The sequence below is a fragment of the Oncorhynchus mykiss genome, chromosome 2 (assembly GCF_057628025.1).
Source record: "Oncorhynchus mykiss isolate SJ-2025 chromosome 2, ASM5762802v1, whole genome shotgun sequence".
NCBI classification, from domain to species: Eukaryota; Metazoa; Chordata; class Actinopteri; order Salmoniformes; family Salmonidae; genus Oncorhynchus; species Oncorhynchus mykiss.
The window spans coordinates 25771156-25790640 of NC_143023.1; the positions used below are offsets into that span (position 1 = coordinate 25771156).

At 41.1% G+C, this 19485-nt stretch overlaps 1 protein-coding gene across 1 annotated transcript in view; it reads left to right on the forward strand.

Moving 5' to 3' along the window:
* The window catches only part of LOC110539196 (sodium- and chloride-dependent transporter XTRP3), a 29720-nt gene extending 20167 nt beyond the window's left edge, over positions 1 to 9553 (forward strand). The window contains exons 6-12 of the mRNA XM_036943660.2: positions 2065 to 2175; positions 2562 to 2803; positions 3365 to 3527; positions 4151 to 4355; positions 4973 to 5132; positions 5738 to 5903; positions 6141 to 9553. Coding sequence (XP_036799555.2) covers positions 2065 to 2175; positions 2562 to 2803; positions 3365 to 3527; positions 4151 to 4355; positions 4973 to 5132; positions 5738 to 5903; positions 6141 to 6308 — 1215 coding nt within the window. The 3' untranslated portion in view covers positions 6309 to 9553. The remainder of the gene's footprint in view (positions 1 to 2064; positions 2176 to 2561; positions 2804 to 3364; positions 3528 to 4150; positions 4356 to 4972; positions 5133 to 5737; positions 5904 to 6140) is intronic.
* The last annotated feature ends 9932 nt before the right edge of the window (positions 9554 to 19485 follow it).

Here is a 19485-nt window from a genome sequence, read left to right on the forward strand (position 1 = left end):
CCATGTCTCCGTATGTGTAGACCATGTATCTGATGCTCTCTGGACAAAAGGAGTATGGCATGTCTTACCTTTTCTGTCCAGACACCATCAGATACATCTGCTGCATTGTTTACATTTACATTTTTACATTTGAGTCATTTAGCAGACGCTCTTATCCAGAGGGCTCACTCACGTCCAAATCTATCCTGAATAAGCCCAATGTCTTTCTATGGGCATAATATGCAGATATAAGCTTGTCGCCTACATTCCCGCCTTTGGGACCACGACTCACTTTGTTAGTGCAGAGATGAGAATCTCGTCATTATATACAAATCTCTGGTTTCAGCCACGTGCGAATTAGAAAGGAAACAGTGCACTGTTCGATGCTGGCTTCCCGTAAAGTGAATTGATGTTTTGCCAAAATTATATAATTACTCCTGTCTAAATAAAATAATTAAAAATACTTTACCAGAGAGCTTGACTTAGCCACAGAGGATCATTAGCGTCTTCATTTTTTAAACTAGCTGTGGATTGTTTCAAATCACAAGTGCTGAAGGCCCTATTTGGGAAGCCAGCAAATTTGTCAGCGCGCGTGGTAATAGGCCTATCTGATTATTGAGTTGCTGATGCCAGTGAAAAGCATCTACAAATGTGTGAAGATAATGTGTCTTGAGTATCATTTAAAATGTTGAGACAAGAATAAGGGGACGGGTGAGTGGCGAAAATATGGGCATCTGCGTCTCTTTCCAGAATGCATGCACTCAGCTCTCAAAAATGTGCTCCAATGTCTTCCAACAATTCTTGCACATTCATTGTTTATTGTGTGAATTGTTTTCCCTTTGATTGCTTATTTTGATCAATTCCCCATTATATACAGTATGTAACCAGTAGGCCTAATAAAGTTACCGTTAATCCCCGTCATTTGGTTACATACATTTCTGTTAATTCATGTATTACAGTAATTTACCGTTCTCATTCTTGGAGTGGAAACGTTGTTTGCAGAGTTCACAACCTGCTACACTTGTGAGAAACAGGTTTTGGTTTATTTAGGAGTTTTGTCCATTTTTTTCAATGTTTTTCGTTTGGAGTGCTCCATGTGAGAAATGAGCATGTGTATGGTTTCTCTGTCATAACGTAGAGGGAGCGCACACGTCTGAGCACGCCAACCTGCTACAATTTAAACAATGGTGCACTTCACTAGCGATAGCTCAAGTCAAGACAGATAGAAAGGGAGGAAGACAGGCAGAGTAGAAAGGCTAATGCGTTTGAAAAAAACAGAATTTTCACAAGGATATCTTCTACTGTTTTAATTTGTTTTAGGCCTATTTTACTTAGTTGACGATGGAAGTTATAGGCCTACTGCTGCATTGGCCTATAGGCCAACGCTGAGTTCTATGTTCTAATTTCTTTAGCTGCCAGTGGATCATAGTGTATCTATGTGTCCATGTGGCAAAGGCTGGTGCTCTTGCATTAATTGAGATTTTTATCATTTTAATTCAGATTTTTCTGATTAACCACGTGAGAGTAATTTTGAGAAACAAAAACGTTATTATTTAAATGAAGCTGTTCCACGAAAAATAACTGGAATGCAGATAGGTAGAAACGGTAGGATAAATTGTAAGCTTCCCCAAACTTGAAACTCACGAGCTGCCTATGATCTTTATTATAACACGCAAGAGGTCCCGTGAAAACTGAATCGTTCTGAGTCGTTCTGATTCGTTCTGACAATTGATTTTGATTTGATCTCTCATCCAAAATGACCTAGAAGAGGTTCATCAAATCAAATCACATTTTAATCATCACATGCTTCATAAACAACAGGTGTAGATTAACAGTGAAATGGTTTCATACGGCCCTTCCCAACAATACAGAGAGAAATAATAGAAAAGTAATAGCATCGTTATCAATTGATGGAAAGATATACACAAACAAGTTCACTTTCACCTACAACTTCACAGTAAATTCAGTGAGCAATATTATAAAACCATGGGAAAATTGGGCCAAATTTGTGTTGGCAAACAGGCAACCAGTGCAGCATAGTTGAACTTTGACCCTGAATCCCCCTGCTTATTCTGCCCTTTCTAGGTGGTGTACTTCACAGCCACATTCCCCTACCTGGTCCTCATCATCTACCTCATCCGTGGGGTCACCCTTCACGGAGCCATCAACGGTGTGAAGTACATGTTCACGCCCAAGGTATGAATGATTAGATGAATGAAACAATGTTATTGATCAAATCAAATAAAATCTTATTGGTCACATACACATGCACAGCAGATGTTATTGTGAGTGTAGCGAAATGCTTGTGATTGTAGTTCCGACAGTGCAGCAATATCTAACAAGTATTCTAACAATTCCCCAACAACTACCTAATACACACAAATGTAAGTAAAGGGATGGAATAGGAATAAGTACATATAAATATATGGATGTGCAAAGACAGAGCGGCATAGACGCGATGCAATAGATCTATGTTTTCCCCGCCAAGGTATGGTAGCTCATGTACAGTGTTCTGTTATGTTTAATCCTGCTTTACACATGTGTGTGTGCCATTACTTATGTGTGTGTGTTTGCTGTCTCAGATGGAACAGCTGGCTAAACCCACCACGTGGATCAACGCGGCCACTCAGATCTTCTTCTCTCTGGGCCTGGGCTTTGGATCCCTCATCGCCTTTGCCAGCTACAACCAGTACAACAACAACTTTGAGAAGCAGGCCATCGTCGTGTCCATGGTCAACAGCGGCACCTCCATCTTTGCCAGTATCGTCACCTTCTCCATCTATGGCTTTAAGGCCACCTTCAACTACGAGAGCTGCCTGGAGAGGTGAGGCCCTGGGTGGGGTCGCGGTCTGGTTGGTTGTCTCAATGACTTTGGCATTGAACTTTCAACTCAGAGAAGTAGGTGACACCAGTCAGCAGCACTCATCCAGTACAAACGTAAACAATTTTAGGTCAAACATATACAATTAATTTAACGTCTGTAGACTGTAGCACTTTCTGCAGACATACAGATGGAAGAGATGACAGGTGCTTGGACTTGGGAAAGCATTGGAATCTACATCAGCAATGAGAGGAATTGTATAGGGTGTTAGATATACTGTATGATTCAGATCAGAAATGTAATTTCCAGTGGCGTAGCATGCAGCCCCACTAGGCGGGGAGGTCCCAACCAAAAAATGTATAAATGTCATAAGCCATGGCAAAATGTTTAGAATGACATGACATTAGCTATACAACTGCTAAATCTTCTCTCAACCTCATGGCAAAATGCGTAGAATAGCAGGAAGTTACCTGGCCCACCCCACCCCATCTAAAAAAAGTTCAGAGAAACCGCGCTACACTACTTGTCCTTTTCATGACACTGACATTTCTCTTCTTCTCCCAGGGTGCGACTGCTGCTCCTGAACACCTTTGATCTAGCAGAGGACACCATCAGTCTGGAGAATGTCAAGCACTGGATCGCTGAGCTGAACAGGACACACCCAGAACAGTTTGCCAGTCTGGGAGGTAGGCTGGAGACCTGTGACCTAGAGGCTGAACTAGACACGGTAGGTCATGTTAACACACAACTCAAATGAACTAATAAACTCAAAAGGAAAACTTGTGCAAAATACTGATAAGACAACTTCATTTACTACTTCTCTTAGTGCTCGATTCAATCTGAATCGCAGAAGTTCTGCGATATAGCGAGATTGATATTTAAAGGCAGTGCTGCAGAAATCGTTTCAATCCGATCTTACCTTAAAATGTTTGCACTATAGCACAGAACTTCCGCAATATGGATTGAATCGAGCCTTTAATCTAACAAAATACCTCTGGTTTCCTGACAATATGTTATCATGTAGCAACAAAATTAATTAATTTTACTGTGAGGCAATAAAAACTTTACTCACCGTTCTATAAATCGTTAATCTTGTCACCTATACAACTTTATTTGACTCTGTGGTGGTGGTAGTGAGATGTGGCAAGTATCATTGGTTGTTGCAGTTACAATTAATGTTAATATTTAATTTTCAATTGTCTCCTGGATTTTCCATTTTGTCTTTAATAAACTATCCCACTTAAGTTTCCAATGGAGGAAAGCAAAAAATGAAATACTAACTTTAGCCACTTTTGCACTATGCACTATGCTCTCTCTCTCCCCCTCCCTCCCTCCCTCCCTCCCTCCCAGGCTGTTGAGGGTACAGGCCTGGCCTTCATAGTGTACAGTGAGGCCATTAAGAACATGCCCGTGTCTCAGCTGTGGTCTGTGCTCTACTTCATCATGCTGCTGCTGCTGGGCATGGGCAGTATGCTGGGCAACGTCATCGCCGTCATCACCCCCCTCAGTGACTTGAAGTTCATCAGCCACTACATGAGCACCAAAACACTCAATGGTGAGAGAGAAGGGGTGATGAGGGGAAGAGTGGAAGGGGGGTTAGGGTTGAGCTACGGTGTGGTCAGGAAGCTAGGGTTAGGGTTGTGGTTGAGGGTAAGAATTGAGCTAAGGTATGAACATGAGGGTTAGAGTTGACCCTTGACCTTTAGGTTGGTGTGTCTGTTCTGCCTGCTGCTTGAGTTAGGTGTGTGTGTGTGTGTGGCTGGGTGAGACAACTACATATCACAGTCGTAGTAAATAAATGTTTTCTTAATAAAGAGGTTTTCAGCAAAGTCAGTGCTAGTAGGAAAATACAAGTGAAAGTTTTTTTAAATATCTTATTTATTACCTTATTTAAGATATTATTTGATGAGATAGGTTTTCAGACATTTTCAGAAGACGGGCAGGGACTCTGCTGTCCTAACATCGGGGGAAGCTGGTACAACCATTGGGTTGCCAGGACAGAGATAAGCTTGGTAGACTAGGCTGAGTTGGCCAATCCTGTAGGTCTGGTGTGTGTGACTAACAGGTGTGTTGTCATATCCTGTAGGTCTGGTGTGTGTGACTAACAGGTGTGTTGTCATATCCTGTAGGTCTGGTGTGTGTGACTAACAGGTGTGTTGTCATATCCTGTAGGTCTGGTGTGTCTATTCTGCCTGCTGCTTGGCCTGGGCTTCACCACCCGCTCTGGGAACTACTGGTTCACCATGTTCAACGACTATGGAGCCACCTTCTCTCTGCTCTTCATCGTCCTCATTGAAGTTATCACCGTCTGCTACATATATGGCATCAAAAGGTGTGTGTGTGTGTGTGTGCACAATATTGACAGGGAAGAATGACTAATTTCAGAAACGTTCTAAGCATCAAAAAAACTAGCACATTTCGTCGTATAGTATCTTATCTCCAAGAAACAATAGTTGAGCTGAATTTATTTGAAACAGTTTCTACTGCTGTTGTGTTAGCAGCCAGTAGAGTTAAATCTATAAAGTACCTCATAAAAGCTGTATTGTGACCAGTAATGCCAAACAACACTTAGCATAATCCTCCACAAATACCTCACATTCCTTTCACTCTTCTCTCAGGCTTTTGACTTGGTTGTACTGTAGTTTTTTAAGTTGGGCTTGTACTGTTTATTAAAAGCAAAATGGCTTATGAAGCATATAAGCAATTTCCTTTGAATGTTGAATGAATGTTTAAACTAAAATACCATGGTTGTCTTTTGCCCGTACAAAATATATGAAAGTATATTAGGGAAGGGAAAGGGGATCCCTAGTGAGATGCACAACTGAATGCATGTGTCTTCTGCATTCAACCCAACCCCTCTGAATCAGAGCGGTGCGGGGTGCTGCCCTAATAGACAGAGTCCTCATGTCAATGCTCCTGCAACCTTTCCCTCTCCAGGTTTGAGAAGGATGTAGAAGACATGTTAGGTCATCGTCTTAACTGGTACTGGAAGATCATGTTGGCAGGAGTCAGTCCCATCCTCCTCATTGCCCTATTCATCTTCTACATCGTCAACTACATCCAGGGAGGAACGCCCACATACCAAGCCTGGAACAAAGAACTGGTAAGGCCTCTCTTTTTATCTCCAATATTGTTTCAATAACCCTGTCATTACACTAACAAGCACTCGGACCAAAAAACTGGTAAGATAAGGTATTACTTATCTTTATGATTTGATTGTACCAGTCATACATGAATTAATTATGAAGTACTGTAACAGAATATGATGCTTTGGGTTTTATTCATGCACCCAGATACAATGTTGATCTCTGCCTGTCCTATTGTCTTCCCCCTCTTCCAGGGGAAGTCTGTGGTGACGGAGTATCCTCCCTACGCCCAAGCCTTCATCGGCCTCCTCCTAGCCTCCTCTGTCTGCTGTATCCCTTTGACGGCCCTCTACACCTACTGTAAGAAGAGGAACCTGGCCAGTGGGAAGAGAGAGCGCACTGTCAGCACTGTGTCATTGTAAAGACCGACGTATTGGTTGACAGACAGAGTGACACAAGGCAGAGCTGCTACATTACGGCCCTGAGACTGACTGGACCCGCTAGTTATAGGATCGACAGCCTACCTTACGTATCATGGCTGTCTTAACAGAACAGTACCTCACTCCCCTGGTGCAATGGTTCATGCCACACCACAAACCAAAGGCCCTCTTTCTCCCCCCAGGGCAGGCTGGCTCTGCCACTGTGCTGCTGGTGGACAGACCGCCAGATCTGTACCTAGCATTAGCCCTAGTCGTCCTTTGACAACTAACACTTACTGGGTGATAATAACTTTTGTATTTTGTAGCTGTGTTTCTGAGCAGGGCTTAGAACTACGTCCAAAATATTTCAGAAGTGAAGAACGAACAAATACTCTTGTCAATGGTTTATTGCATTGTTTAAAGGCCCAGTGCAGTAAAAAACGTGATTTCCTGAGTTTTATACATATTTCTAGGCTATGAGGTTGGAATAATACTGTGAAATTGGGGAAATTATTATAATCCCCCTTTAGTGTAAGAGCTGTTTGGTGGGATGGAGCGTGGTAAATCAGTTAATAGACCAATAAGAAAGAGAGATCCAAACCTCTGCATATAACAGCTTAGTTTTCTGTTTTCTCCTCCCCACTCAGATCACTCCAAGACAGTCCTAGCAAAATTCTTGCCTGAGAAATTGCTCTTTGCTAAGTAGCTATTTTAGTTTATTTTTGACCATTTTAAATGAATACAATCACAGTAAGGTACTTAATTGTAACCCATCAATTATTTGATATTGAGATAAAAACGGCTGCATTGGACCTTTAATGTTTAGCTTTCAGTAGCAGATTCTTTGAGACAGTGTGTCAACCCTCTTTATTTAAAGCTCCACAAAATGTTTAAGATATTTTTTCCCTTAAATGTCATTATGGTGAAGTATTTTGTATCCCATTGGTTTACTGTAGATATTTTGTAGATATTCTGTAGATTACTCAATGAATTGTGAGATATGTTGAGTGCCTGGATGTACAAGGCAGACCTTCGTCTGACTCGGTTATGACTGAATACAGTCTGACTGGTGTCAAATGACCAAGAACAACTTGTAGAAATGGCTGTATGTTTGCAAACATACTGATAATTTCACATGTAACGAACAAATCTCTATGACCAGGACCAAGACCATATCTATACCTATGGGCTTTGTTGTCAATCCACCATCAGTGACTTCTAACCAGGATCATACTTGGTAGGGTGCAATGTAACAGAATGTTCAGATACATATATATTTGGTATAACATACACTATTTTCTGTCTAATGGAATTGGAAATCATGTCAGCTCTATAGGAAGCATTTCTTTCTGCAACATTCCCAGAACGTTTCACCTCCTGAACGCGTGAAAGTATCTGTGCTCTTCTAAATAGAAAGTACTGTAGTGTTGCACTGCTGTTATAGAATCCATATCAACTGGACTTAGGATACAGCCCAATGGCTATGCACCAATGTGCTGTGCATATTCACAAACAAAAACACCATGTAGGCCTACTCTTTTTACAGTCAAATGTATGGGTTTGCACAGAAACAATTGCCAAACATGTTGTAATACTGTGAGCATTTTTAATGTGAACAATTTGAAACAATAACAGGGGCGCAACTTTCACTGGGGACAGGGTGACATGCCCTCCCACATTCTGAAATTGCATTTTTGTCCCCTGCCGGTTTTGTCATTGGAATGTGATACAAAATGAGGCAACTGTGTGCTTTAGGACCATGCAGAGGCCTCCGAGCGGTCGGGTAGGCTGTTTGAAGTGTTTATTATGTTGAGTACAGGTTGGTGTTAGTGTGAAAAAAGTATTGGTGTGAACAATTCTTATTTTAACTGTTCATATGTGTGATGTGTTCATATTTTATAAGTAGTATTTTCTATGGTGAAATTATTAAAGACATGAAGACATTTGAACCATTGGTATGACTGAACAAGTTACACATACAGCAGCCAGCCTGTTGCAAACCAGGCATGTCATTCAGTCCTACTTGCTAGTATCCAGCAAGGATGACACATTTCAATGGCATGAAATCTGGTGCTTGGTTTGACAAGCTTTGTACTTTATAATACCATTGGATGTATAGACCACAGAACTATACTGAACAAAAATATAAACGCAACATGCAACAATTTCAAAGATTTTACAGAGTTACAGTTCATATAAGGAAATAAATAAATAAATTAGGCCCTAATCTATGTACTTCATATGACATATGACTGGGCAAGGACACAGCCATGGGTGAGCCTGGGAGGGTATGGGGTCACCACTTGTGAGCCAGGCCCACCCACTGGGGAGCCAGGCCCAGCCAATCAGAATGAGTTTTTCCCCACAAAAGGGCTTTATTACAGACATAAATTCTCCTCAGCATTGCCTCAGACGATCCCGCAAGTGAAGAGGCCGGATGTGGAGGTCCTGGACTAGCGTGGTTACACGTGGCCTGCGGTTGTGAGGCTCATTGGACCTACTGCCAAATTCTATAAAATGACGTTGGATGTGGTTTATGGTAGATAAATGGACATTACATTCTCTGGCAACAGCTGTGGTGGACATTCCTGCAGTGAGCATACCAATTGCATACTCCCTCAAAACTTGAGACATCTGTGACATTGTGTTGAGAGACAAAACTGCACATTTTAAAGTGGCTTTTTATTGTCCCCAGCAAAAGGTCCAACTGTGTAAGGATCATGCTGTTTAATCAGTTTATTGATATGCCACAACTGTCAGGTGGATGGATTATCTTGGCAAAGGAGAAATTCTCACTAACAGTGATGTAAACACATTTGAGCACATTTGAGAGAAATAAGCTTTTTTTTGCATGTGGAAAATATCTGGGATCGTTTATTTCAGCTCATGAAACGTGGGACCAACACTTTACATGTTGCGTTTATATTTTCGTCCAGTATAGCATGAGATTATATTTCTATGGGATAGACATGGGCCATCCGAGAACCACCTGCATTAAATAGCGTGTTTGTCTGAAGCTAAGCACTTTTTTTCCTCTGTCAAAGACTGGAATGTAGTCTTGTCTTCAGCCTAGTGAGCTGAGGTTTAGGGCTGAATATAACAGGGTCATTCTACAAATATTTTTGATATTTCAAGTAGATATTTTAAAGCCTGCTACATTAAATGAAGTGCCCTTTTATACAAACTACATGGAAAATGTAATATATCCTATTTTTTATATGAATAAATACTCGCTAAAGTTCCAAAAATTGTCATTTTGAAATGGCCCACGTCATGTTTTTCTGACTTCTCTGAAGATTATAACACACAACCCCAAAATGTCCCCCCCATGTCACTGTAAAGCCCGAGATATTTTCTTGCATTAGTGATTAATTGACATTTGTCTCACATTTAAAGGTCAATCCCGTTATGTAAAACTAGACACATTTTAATATGCTGAAAGTATTTCTATTAAATGATATATTTTTAAAGAAATACTGAACAGGGAGCATGCTCCCAAGTGGCACAGCAGTCCCGAGTGGCACAGCAGTCCCCAGTGGTGTAGACACTGTATCTCAGTTCTAGAAGTGTCACTACAGACACCCTGGTTCAAATCCAGGCTGTGTCACAAACAGCCATGATTGGGAGTCTCATAGGGCGGTGCACAATTGGCCCAGCGTCATCTGACTTTGGCTGGTGTAGGCTGTCATTGTAAATAAGAATTTGTTCTGACTTGTCTAGTTAAATAAAGGTTAAAAAAAGTGTTGTTTTGTGGTAAAAAAAAAACTGTTAGCGTTGAGCATAACACTTCAAGCCTGTTGCCCATAGATGGGCTAGAAATGTTTTAACACATTTTGTTTTGTTAAGCTTGCAGCTGATTTAAGATAAAATTGTCCATCCTGTTATGGTCAACCCTGTTACTTTAATTGCCATTTTTTATTAATTTGACCTCTTGAATAGGAAAAACATGTTTTTTATGAATTGAAACGTTTGCTCCTTCTGACAGAATGATAATATTAGGTGAAATATGTTTTTTTTTACAGAATAACACTACCCAAATGTCACTCTTTTTGTGGAGCAAACCAAAGGGTAATATAAATAGGAAAGTTTTTTCTCCCAAATCTCAATAGCCAGTAATAGTTCCATACTTCAAATAGAATGACCAAGGTCCACCTTTTCAGTAGAAATTAATTTTGTGTATATGAGATAGACTAGTTATATTTGCAATATCTGTAGTCTTTTTCAAGATCTGTATGGAATTAAAAGCATTTAGTACTATTTTGTTATGAAGTGTCAACACTGTGACTCTGCAATATCAGAAATGTACTGACACAAGCTATGGAAATGTACTGACACAAGCTATGGGAATGTACTGATACACACTATGGAAATGTACTGATACACACTATGGAAATGTACTGATACACGCTATGGAAATGTACTGATACACGCTATGGAAATGTACTGATACACGCTATGGAAATGTACTGATACACGCTATGGAAATGTACTGATACACGCTATGGAAATGTACTGATACACACTGTGGAAATGTACTGATACACGCTATGGAAATGTACTGATACACACTATGGAAATGTACTGATACACACTATGGAAATGTACTGATACACACTATGGAAATGTACTGATACACACTATGGAAATGTACTGATACACACTATGGAAATGTACTGACACACACTATGGAAATGTACTGACACACACTATGGAAATGTACTGATACACACTATGGAAATGTACTGATACACACTATGGAAATGTACTGACACACACTATGGAAATGTACTGATACACACTATGGAAATGTACTGATACACACTATGGAAATGTACTGATACACACTATGGAAATGTACTGATACACACTATGGAAATGTACTGACACAAGCTATGGAAATGTACTGATACACACTATGGAAATGTACTGATACACACTATGGAAATGTACTGATACACACTATGGAAATGTACTGATACACACTATGGAAATGTACTGATACACACTATGGAAATGTACTGACACACACTATGGAAATGTACTGATACACACTGTGGAAATGTACTGATACACACTGTGGAAATGTACTGATACACACTATGGAAATGTACTGATACACGCTATGGAAATGTACTGACACAAGCTATGGAAATGTACTGATACACACTATGGAAATGTACTGACACAAGCTATGGAAATGTACTGACACACACTATGGAAATGTACTGATACACACTATGGAAATGTACTGACACAAGCTATGGAAATGTACTGACACACACTATGGAAATGTACTGATACACACTATGGAAATGTAATGACACAAGCTATGGAAATGTACTGATACACACTATGGAAATGTACTGACACAAGCTATGGGAATGTAATGACACATACTATGGAAATGTACTGATACACACTATGGAAATGTACTGATACACACTATGGAAATGTACTGATACACGCTATGGAAATGTACTGACACAAGCTATGGAAATGTACTGATACACACTATGGAAATGTACTGACACAAGCTATGGAAATGTACTGACACACACTATGGAAATGTACTGATACACACTATGGAAATGTACTGACACAAGCTATGGAAATGTACTGACACACACTATGGAAATGTACTGATACACACTATGGAAATGTAATGACACAAGCTATGGAAATGTACTGATACACACTATGGAAATGTACTGACACAAGCTATGGGAATGTAATGACACATACTATGGAAATGTACTGATACACACTATGGAAATGTACTGACACAAGCTATGGAAATGTACTGACACACACTATGGAAATGTACTGACACAAGCTATGGAAATGTACTGACACACACTGTGGAAATGTACTGACACAAGCTATGGAAATGTACTGACACAAGCTATGGGAATGTACTGACACACACTGTGGAAATGTACTGACACAAGCTATGGAAATGTACTGACACAAGCTATGGGAATGTACTGATACACACTATGGAAATGTACTGACACACACTGTGGAAATGTACTGACACAAGCTATGGAAATGTACTGACACAAGCTATGGGAATGTACTGATACACACTATGGAAATGTACTGACACACACTGTGGAAATGTACTGACACAAGCTATGGAAATGTACTGACACACACTGTGGAAATGTACTGACACAAGCTATGGAAATGTACTGACACAAGCTATGGGAATGTACTGATACACACTATGGAAATGTACTGACACAAGCTATGGAAATGTACTGACACACTGTGGAAATGTACTGACACAAGCTATGGGAATGTACTGACACAAGCTATGGGAATGTACTGATACACACTATGGAAATGTACTGACACACTGTGGAAATGTACTGACACAAGCTATGGGAATGTACTGACACAAGCTATGGAAATGTACTGACACACTGTGGAAATGTACTGACACAAGCTATGGGAATGTACTGACACAAGCTATGGAAATGTACTGACACACTATGGAAATGTACTGACACAAGCTATGGGAATGTACTGACACAAGCTATGGAAATGTACTGACACAAGCTATGGGAATGTACTGACACACGCTATGGAAATGTAATGACACAAGCTATGGGAATGTACTGACACACGCTATGGGAATGTAATGACACACTCTATGGAAATGTACTGATACACACTATGGAAATGTACTGATGCACACTATGGAAATGTACTGATACACACTATGGGAATGTACTGACACACGCTATGGAAATGTACTGACACAAGCTATGGAAATGAACTGACACAAGCTATAGAAATGTACTGACACACACTGTGGAAATGTACTGACACAAGCTATGGAAATGTACTGGGGTGCTGACTGACATGCACTTAACTTTCCCTTTGTGTAGCTCCTTGTCTCTCTTCCTCCTCAAATATTGATTCTTCACATCACTGGAAGGTGTGAAGTGAGTGAGAACATGCTCCAGACATATCATACAAGCTTCATATTGGCTGCAGATTCAACAGAGGAATAGCTGAGTATGCTAAAAAAATGTTGGGCTGAATATGGTCCAATAAGATATTTATTTATTAGGGCTCGATTCAATAAGTAGCGCTGAAGAATTTCAATAGCACAATGGAGCTGAACTTCAGCATTATGGATTAAATCAAGCCCTTAATTAAAGTTAATGTTACCTGAAGAAATTTGATTCATAACATAATTGTATACCAACTGGCCAATCACATCCACCAATAGTTTTATTTTTGGACTTATTCAACACCCCTAGTACAACTAAACCCAGCAAAACAAGAAACATCCCTTTTTCAGGAGCCTGTCTTTCAAAGATAATTCGTAAAAATCTTCGTTGTAAAGGGTTTAAACACTGTTTCTCATGCTTGTTCAATGAATCATAAACAATTAATGAACATGCACCTGTGGAGTAGTCGTTAAGACACTAACAGCTTACAGACGGTAGCCAATTAAGGTCACAGTTATGAAAACTTAGGACACTAAAGAGGCCTTTCAACTGACTCTGAAAAACACCAAAAGAAAGATGCCCAGGGTCCCTGCTCATCTGCGTGAATGTGCCTTAGGCATGCTGCAAGGAGGCATGAGGACTGCAGATGTGGCCAATAAATTGCAATGTCCATACTGTGAGACAGCGCTAAAGGGAGACAGGACGGACAGCTGATCATCCTCACAGTTTCAGACCACGCGTAACAACACCTGTACAGGATCGGTAGATCCGAACATCACACCTGCGGGACAGGTACAGGATGGCAACAACAACTGCCCGAGTTACACCAGGAACGCACAATCCCTCCAACAGTGCTCAAACTGTCTGCAATAGGCTGAGAGAGGCTGGACAGAGGGCTTGTAGGCCTGTTGTAAGGTAGGTCCTCATCAGACATCATCGGCAACAACGCACAAACCCACCGTCGCTGGACCAGACAGGACTGACAAAAAGTGCTCTTCACTGACGAGTCACGGTTTTGTCTTACCAGGGGTGATGGTCGGATTCACGTTTATTGTAGAAGGAATGAGCGTTACACCGAGGCCTGTACTCTGGAGCAGGATCGATTTGGAGGTGGAGGGTCCGTCATGGCCTGGGGCGTGTGTCACAGCATCATCGGACTGAGCTTGTTGTCATTGCAGGCAATCTCAACGCTGTGCGTTACAGGGAAGACATCCTCCTCCCTCATGTGGTACCCTTCCTGCAGGCTCATCTTGACATGACCCTCCAGCAATACTGCTCATTCTCTGTGTGATTTCCTGCAAGACAGGAATGTCACTTTTCTGCCATGGCCAGCGAAGAGCCCAGATCTCAATCTCTTTGAGCATGTTATGTTGAGCTTGTTATGTTCATCCAAATATTTACACATGTTAAGTTTGCTGAAAATAAACGCAGTTGACAGTGAGAGGACGTATCTTTTTTTTGCTGAGTTTACTATGACTAATACTACAGTAGACCAGTAGGCTGATAAATAACATAAAGCTGAGCCATATTTCTGGAGTAAAAAAACATATCTATCATAAATAATAATCTCGAATACTCCACAAAACGATTCAATGGATCTCTCAGTGGCTCTTTAGCCACCACACATTCTTTCTTTAATAATCCCACTTAAGTTACACCAATAGAACATTCTTAATCAGACAACCTCCAGCTGCTTGTACTCAGCCCCCCAGTCCCCTCAGCCCACCCTCTCAGCCCGTCAGCCCCCCAGTCCCCTCAGCCCACCCTCTCAGCCCATCAGCCCCCCAGTCCCCTCAGCCCACCCTCTCAGCCCACCTTCTCAGCCCGTCAGCCCCCCAGTCCCCTCAGCCCACCCTCTCAGCCCGTCAGCCCCCCAGTCCCCTCAGCCCACCCTCTCAGCCCGTCAGCCCCCCAGTCCCCTCAGCCCACCCTCTCAGCCCATCAGCCCCCCAGTTGCCTTCTTAGCCCCCCAGTCCCATCGCTCTGTTCAGCTGCCTCCTCAGCCTAAAGTGGAGTGGCATTTTAAGATTGTTTTTTTCGCCTGCAATCTGAGAACTTGCTTACTGAACCCAAACCCAACAAAAATGTCCATGAGGAATGGGGAAGAGTATAAATATAAACTTAACGAGTCACCAATCAATCATAATAGAAATTGTTTCATTAAAAACATTATTTGAGAGAGATAGGTGTTAAAGGAATATTTCGGGATTTTGAGGCCCTTTATCTAATTCTGTGTGCAGTTTGAAGGAAGTTGATAACTTGCGCTAGCGCAATTGCTAACTAGCGTTAACATAATGACCGGAAGTCTATGGTACAGTATCTAATAATGCTAGCAGATACCATAGACTTCCAGTCATTGCGCTAAAGCTAGTTAGCATTGGCTCACAAAACAACCTCCAACTTCCTGCATACTGAACAAGGAGACATAAAAATGGTATCCACAAGTTATTCTGACTATGGGGAAGATGATTTTTTGCCAAAATCCTGAAGTATCCCTTTAATTCTTCTTTAAGACAACTGTTGTGAAACACAAATTAAAGGAAGAGCTGTGAAGCCTACTACCTAACTACCTACAGGGAAGGGAACACAGGTGGTTCGACTAAGGTACACTACCGTTCAAAGTTTGGGGTCACTTAGAAATGTCCTTGTTTTTGAAAGAAAATCACTTCTTTGCCCGTTAAAATAACATAAAATTGATCAGAAATACAGTGTAGACATTTGTAATGTAGTAAATGACTATTGTATGTCACTGACATGTTTACCTCAGATCAGCCTCACAGAATAGCACTAAAAACAAACAAGCAACCCAGAAAAGGACAAAACATAGCCCATATTAACATATGTAGCCTGAGAAACAAGGTTCATACAATTGACAACTTACTAACATCAGAAAACAATAATATTCTGTCCATCTCTGAAACACACTTGGATAATCCCTTTGATGATCCAGTAAAAGCTATACATGGTTATAGCATATACAGGAAAGATATGAATGCAAATGGGGAAGGTGTTGCTACAGTGCAATCAGACACCTTGACTTTTTCCAGATTTTGTTACATTACAGCCTTGTTCCAAAATTGAATTTAAAAGAAGGATCTCATCAATCTACACACAATACCCCATAATGACAAAGTGAAAAAAAGTTTTTTGAAATTTTTGCTATTTTTTTAAAAACGAAAACAGACATACCTTATTTACATAAGTATTCAGACACTTTGCTATGAGACTTGAAATTGAGATCAGGTGCATATTGTTTTCATTGATCATCCTTGAGATGTTTCTACAACTTGATTGGAGTCCACCTATGGTAAATTTTATTGATTGGACATGATTTGGAAAGGCACACACCAGTCTATGTAAGGTCCCACAGTTGACAATGCAAAAACCAAGCCATGAGTTTGAAGGAATTGTCCGTAGAACTCTGAGACAGGATTGTGTCAAGGCACAGATCTGGGGAAGGGTCCCAAAACATTTCTGCAGCATTGAAGGTCCCCAAGAACACAGTGGCCTCCATCATTCTTAAATTGAAGAAGTTTGGAACCACCAACACTATTCCTAGAGCTGGCTGCCTGGCGCTTCTCCCCCAAAGCAATCGGGGGAGAAGGGCCTTGGTCAGGAAGGTGATGTTTTTCAGAGGCAGAGACAGGGAGACTAGTCAGGATCGAGGGAAAGATGACCAGATCAAAGTACAGAGAGATCCTTGGTGAAAACACGCTCCAGAGCGCTCCAGACCTCATACTAGGGCTGAAGGTTCATCTTTCAACAGGACAACGACCCTAAGCCGACAGCCAAAACAACTTAGGAGTGGCTTTGGGACAAGTCTCTGAATGTCCTTGAACCGCCCAGCCAGAGCCCAGACTTGAACCCGATCGAACATCTCTGTAGAGACCTGAAAATAGCTATGCAGCGAGGCTCCCCATCCTACCTGACAGAGCTTGAGAGGATCTGCAGAAAAGAATGTGATAAACTCCCCAAATACAGGTGTGCCAAGCTTGTAGCGTCATACCCAAGGAGACTCGAGGCTGGAATTGCTGCCAAAGGTGCTTCAAAAATGTAAAGGGTATGAATACTTTGTATAAATGATATTTAAATGTAAAAAATATGTACATTTGCTAACATTTCCAAAAAACAGTTTTTGCTTTGTCATTATAGGCTATTGTGTGTACATTGATGAGGGGGAAAAACTATTTAATACATTTTCGAATAAGGCTGTAACATAACAAAATGTGGAAAAAGTGACGGGGTGTGAATACTTCCCGAATGCACTGTAAACTAAAGTTAGCTAGCCACCGTATTTCAAATCAAATCAAATTGTATTGGTCACATACACATACTTAGCAGATACTATTGTGGGTGTAGTGAAATGATTGTGTTCCTAGCAGATTTGTCATCTGCCCTGTTGGCTTCTAGCTAAACCCAACTCTTGGTTTTGAATTCTCTTCACAATACTCCGGTTGAAACATGTATGGTTGAATGTTTCCATGTAGATATTAGAACATAAAAAAAATGCTCCATCGTCAAATTCGTGTTGATGAGGGCAATCACCTGAAGCCATTGCGGTCTTGTCAGTTCTTTCAGTTTTGCCCAAAGGATTGTGTCTTTAGTGTCCGCCTCCCTTTCAAAAAATCCCTCCTTGGGGGAGAGACAGTGCCAGAGCACAAAACACCAGTCCCACACCAGTTGTAGTCTTTCAGAGACTGAAAAAAAAGTGTCAGCTTGAATCTTTAGCAATTAATCCACTGTTAGGAGCATCACTGCCAGACATCCAATGACTTTATGGAACAAGGACAACCATATCTATACACACACAAACGTATAGTGCGATGAATATATTACACAGTCTTTGCGAAATGCCACAAAACAGGATTAGATTTATTTTCAAATCTCACCCCCCCCCCCCCATCAATACACTGGAAGCAGTCAAATGATAACCCAAACCTGCCTTCCTCCTTGGCAATTATGTGTGAAACACATCTCACTGACATAGAAATGCCTCGTACAAGAAACCAAGCCCAGGTTCCTCCAGGGTGAAAAGTCCCTTTAGGCAATGGTGACACATAAAATCACTAGCTGTCAGGACAGACAGGGCCATAAATCTTGACTGTCAGGCGGATCAGTAATTATCCTCACTCTCTGTTGAGACTAGTCTATGTGAATATCTCTAATGTGTTATGTTGTAACTCCATGCTGTTTATTGGGCTATGTAAAGATCCAATTGTGTAGCTTGCAGTACCATGTTAATATGCATATTTATTTATATTCTAAACCACATAAATTACTTTTTTTGTGTGCGTGTGCGTGTGTGTGGTGACTAAGAGAATAAAACTCTGGATATGGACACAACTGCTTGGTTCTTGTCGGACTGCCTGTAAGGGGTCAGATCAAAACAGAGTCAGCTTAAGTCACTAGCAGACGAGGGCTCAGAAGCCAACCGCTCAGACAGCTTCAGCTAGCCGTTTTTACATGGTTCTTCCAGACAGATTCTAACCTGCTATAGTTGTGATGTTGAGGTACCCTGAAGAGGAGTTTGTGCATCTCACCATGAGATCACCACCCACCTCAGCTCACATTGCCACACAAAGCTGTCATACACCTGAGGAAGCTGAGAGGCCTTACGCACCTCTCTCATCAAAGAGATGAGATCTAAGAGACAAGCCCTGCTGTAGACCACACCCTCTCCAGTTGGGAGCTGCTGAGAGAATATGAGGAGCTGTCTATGAAATGGAACAGTTCACGAGAGTGTTCTGTAGGCCCTCCTGGCCTGAGTCACCGCAGCAGGAGCACCAATACCGTCACTACTCTCCTGACTACCACCGCTCTAAGCCAGTTATTCACCAGATTCACATAACGCTTTGTATTCAGGACATGAAGCAAATTTATTTGCACAATTTGGGGCAGTTTTATTTTAGTGCCTTATTGCAAACAGGATGCATGTTTTGGAATATCTTTTTACTCTGTCAATTAGGTTAGTATTGTAATTTTCTCAGTTTTCTCGAATCACAGCCATTAACCTTTTACTACAGTGGGCTAAACCAGGGTCACACAGAATTCCATGGTAGTCTTAAACAATCTATTTTGAAACAAAAGTATACATCTCACACATGTTATGGGCTTAAAAAAGAAGACACCTATACCGTGTCAGATATAGAGTTGACATGTAATAAATGTTGAGTTTGCATCCCAATATTACACTTTATATACATCACAGAAGACTGAAG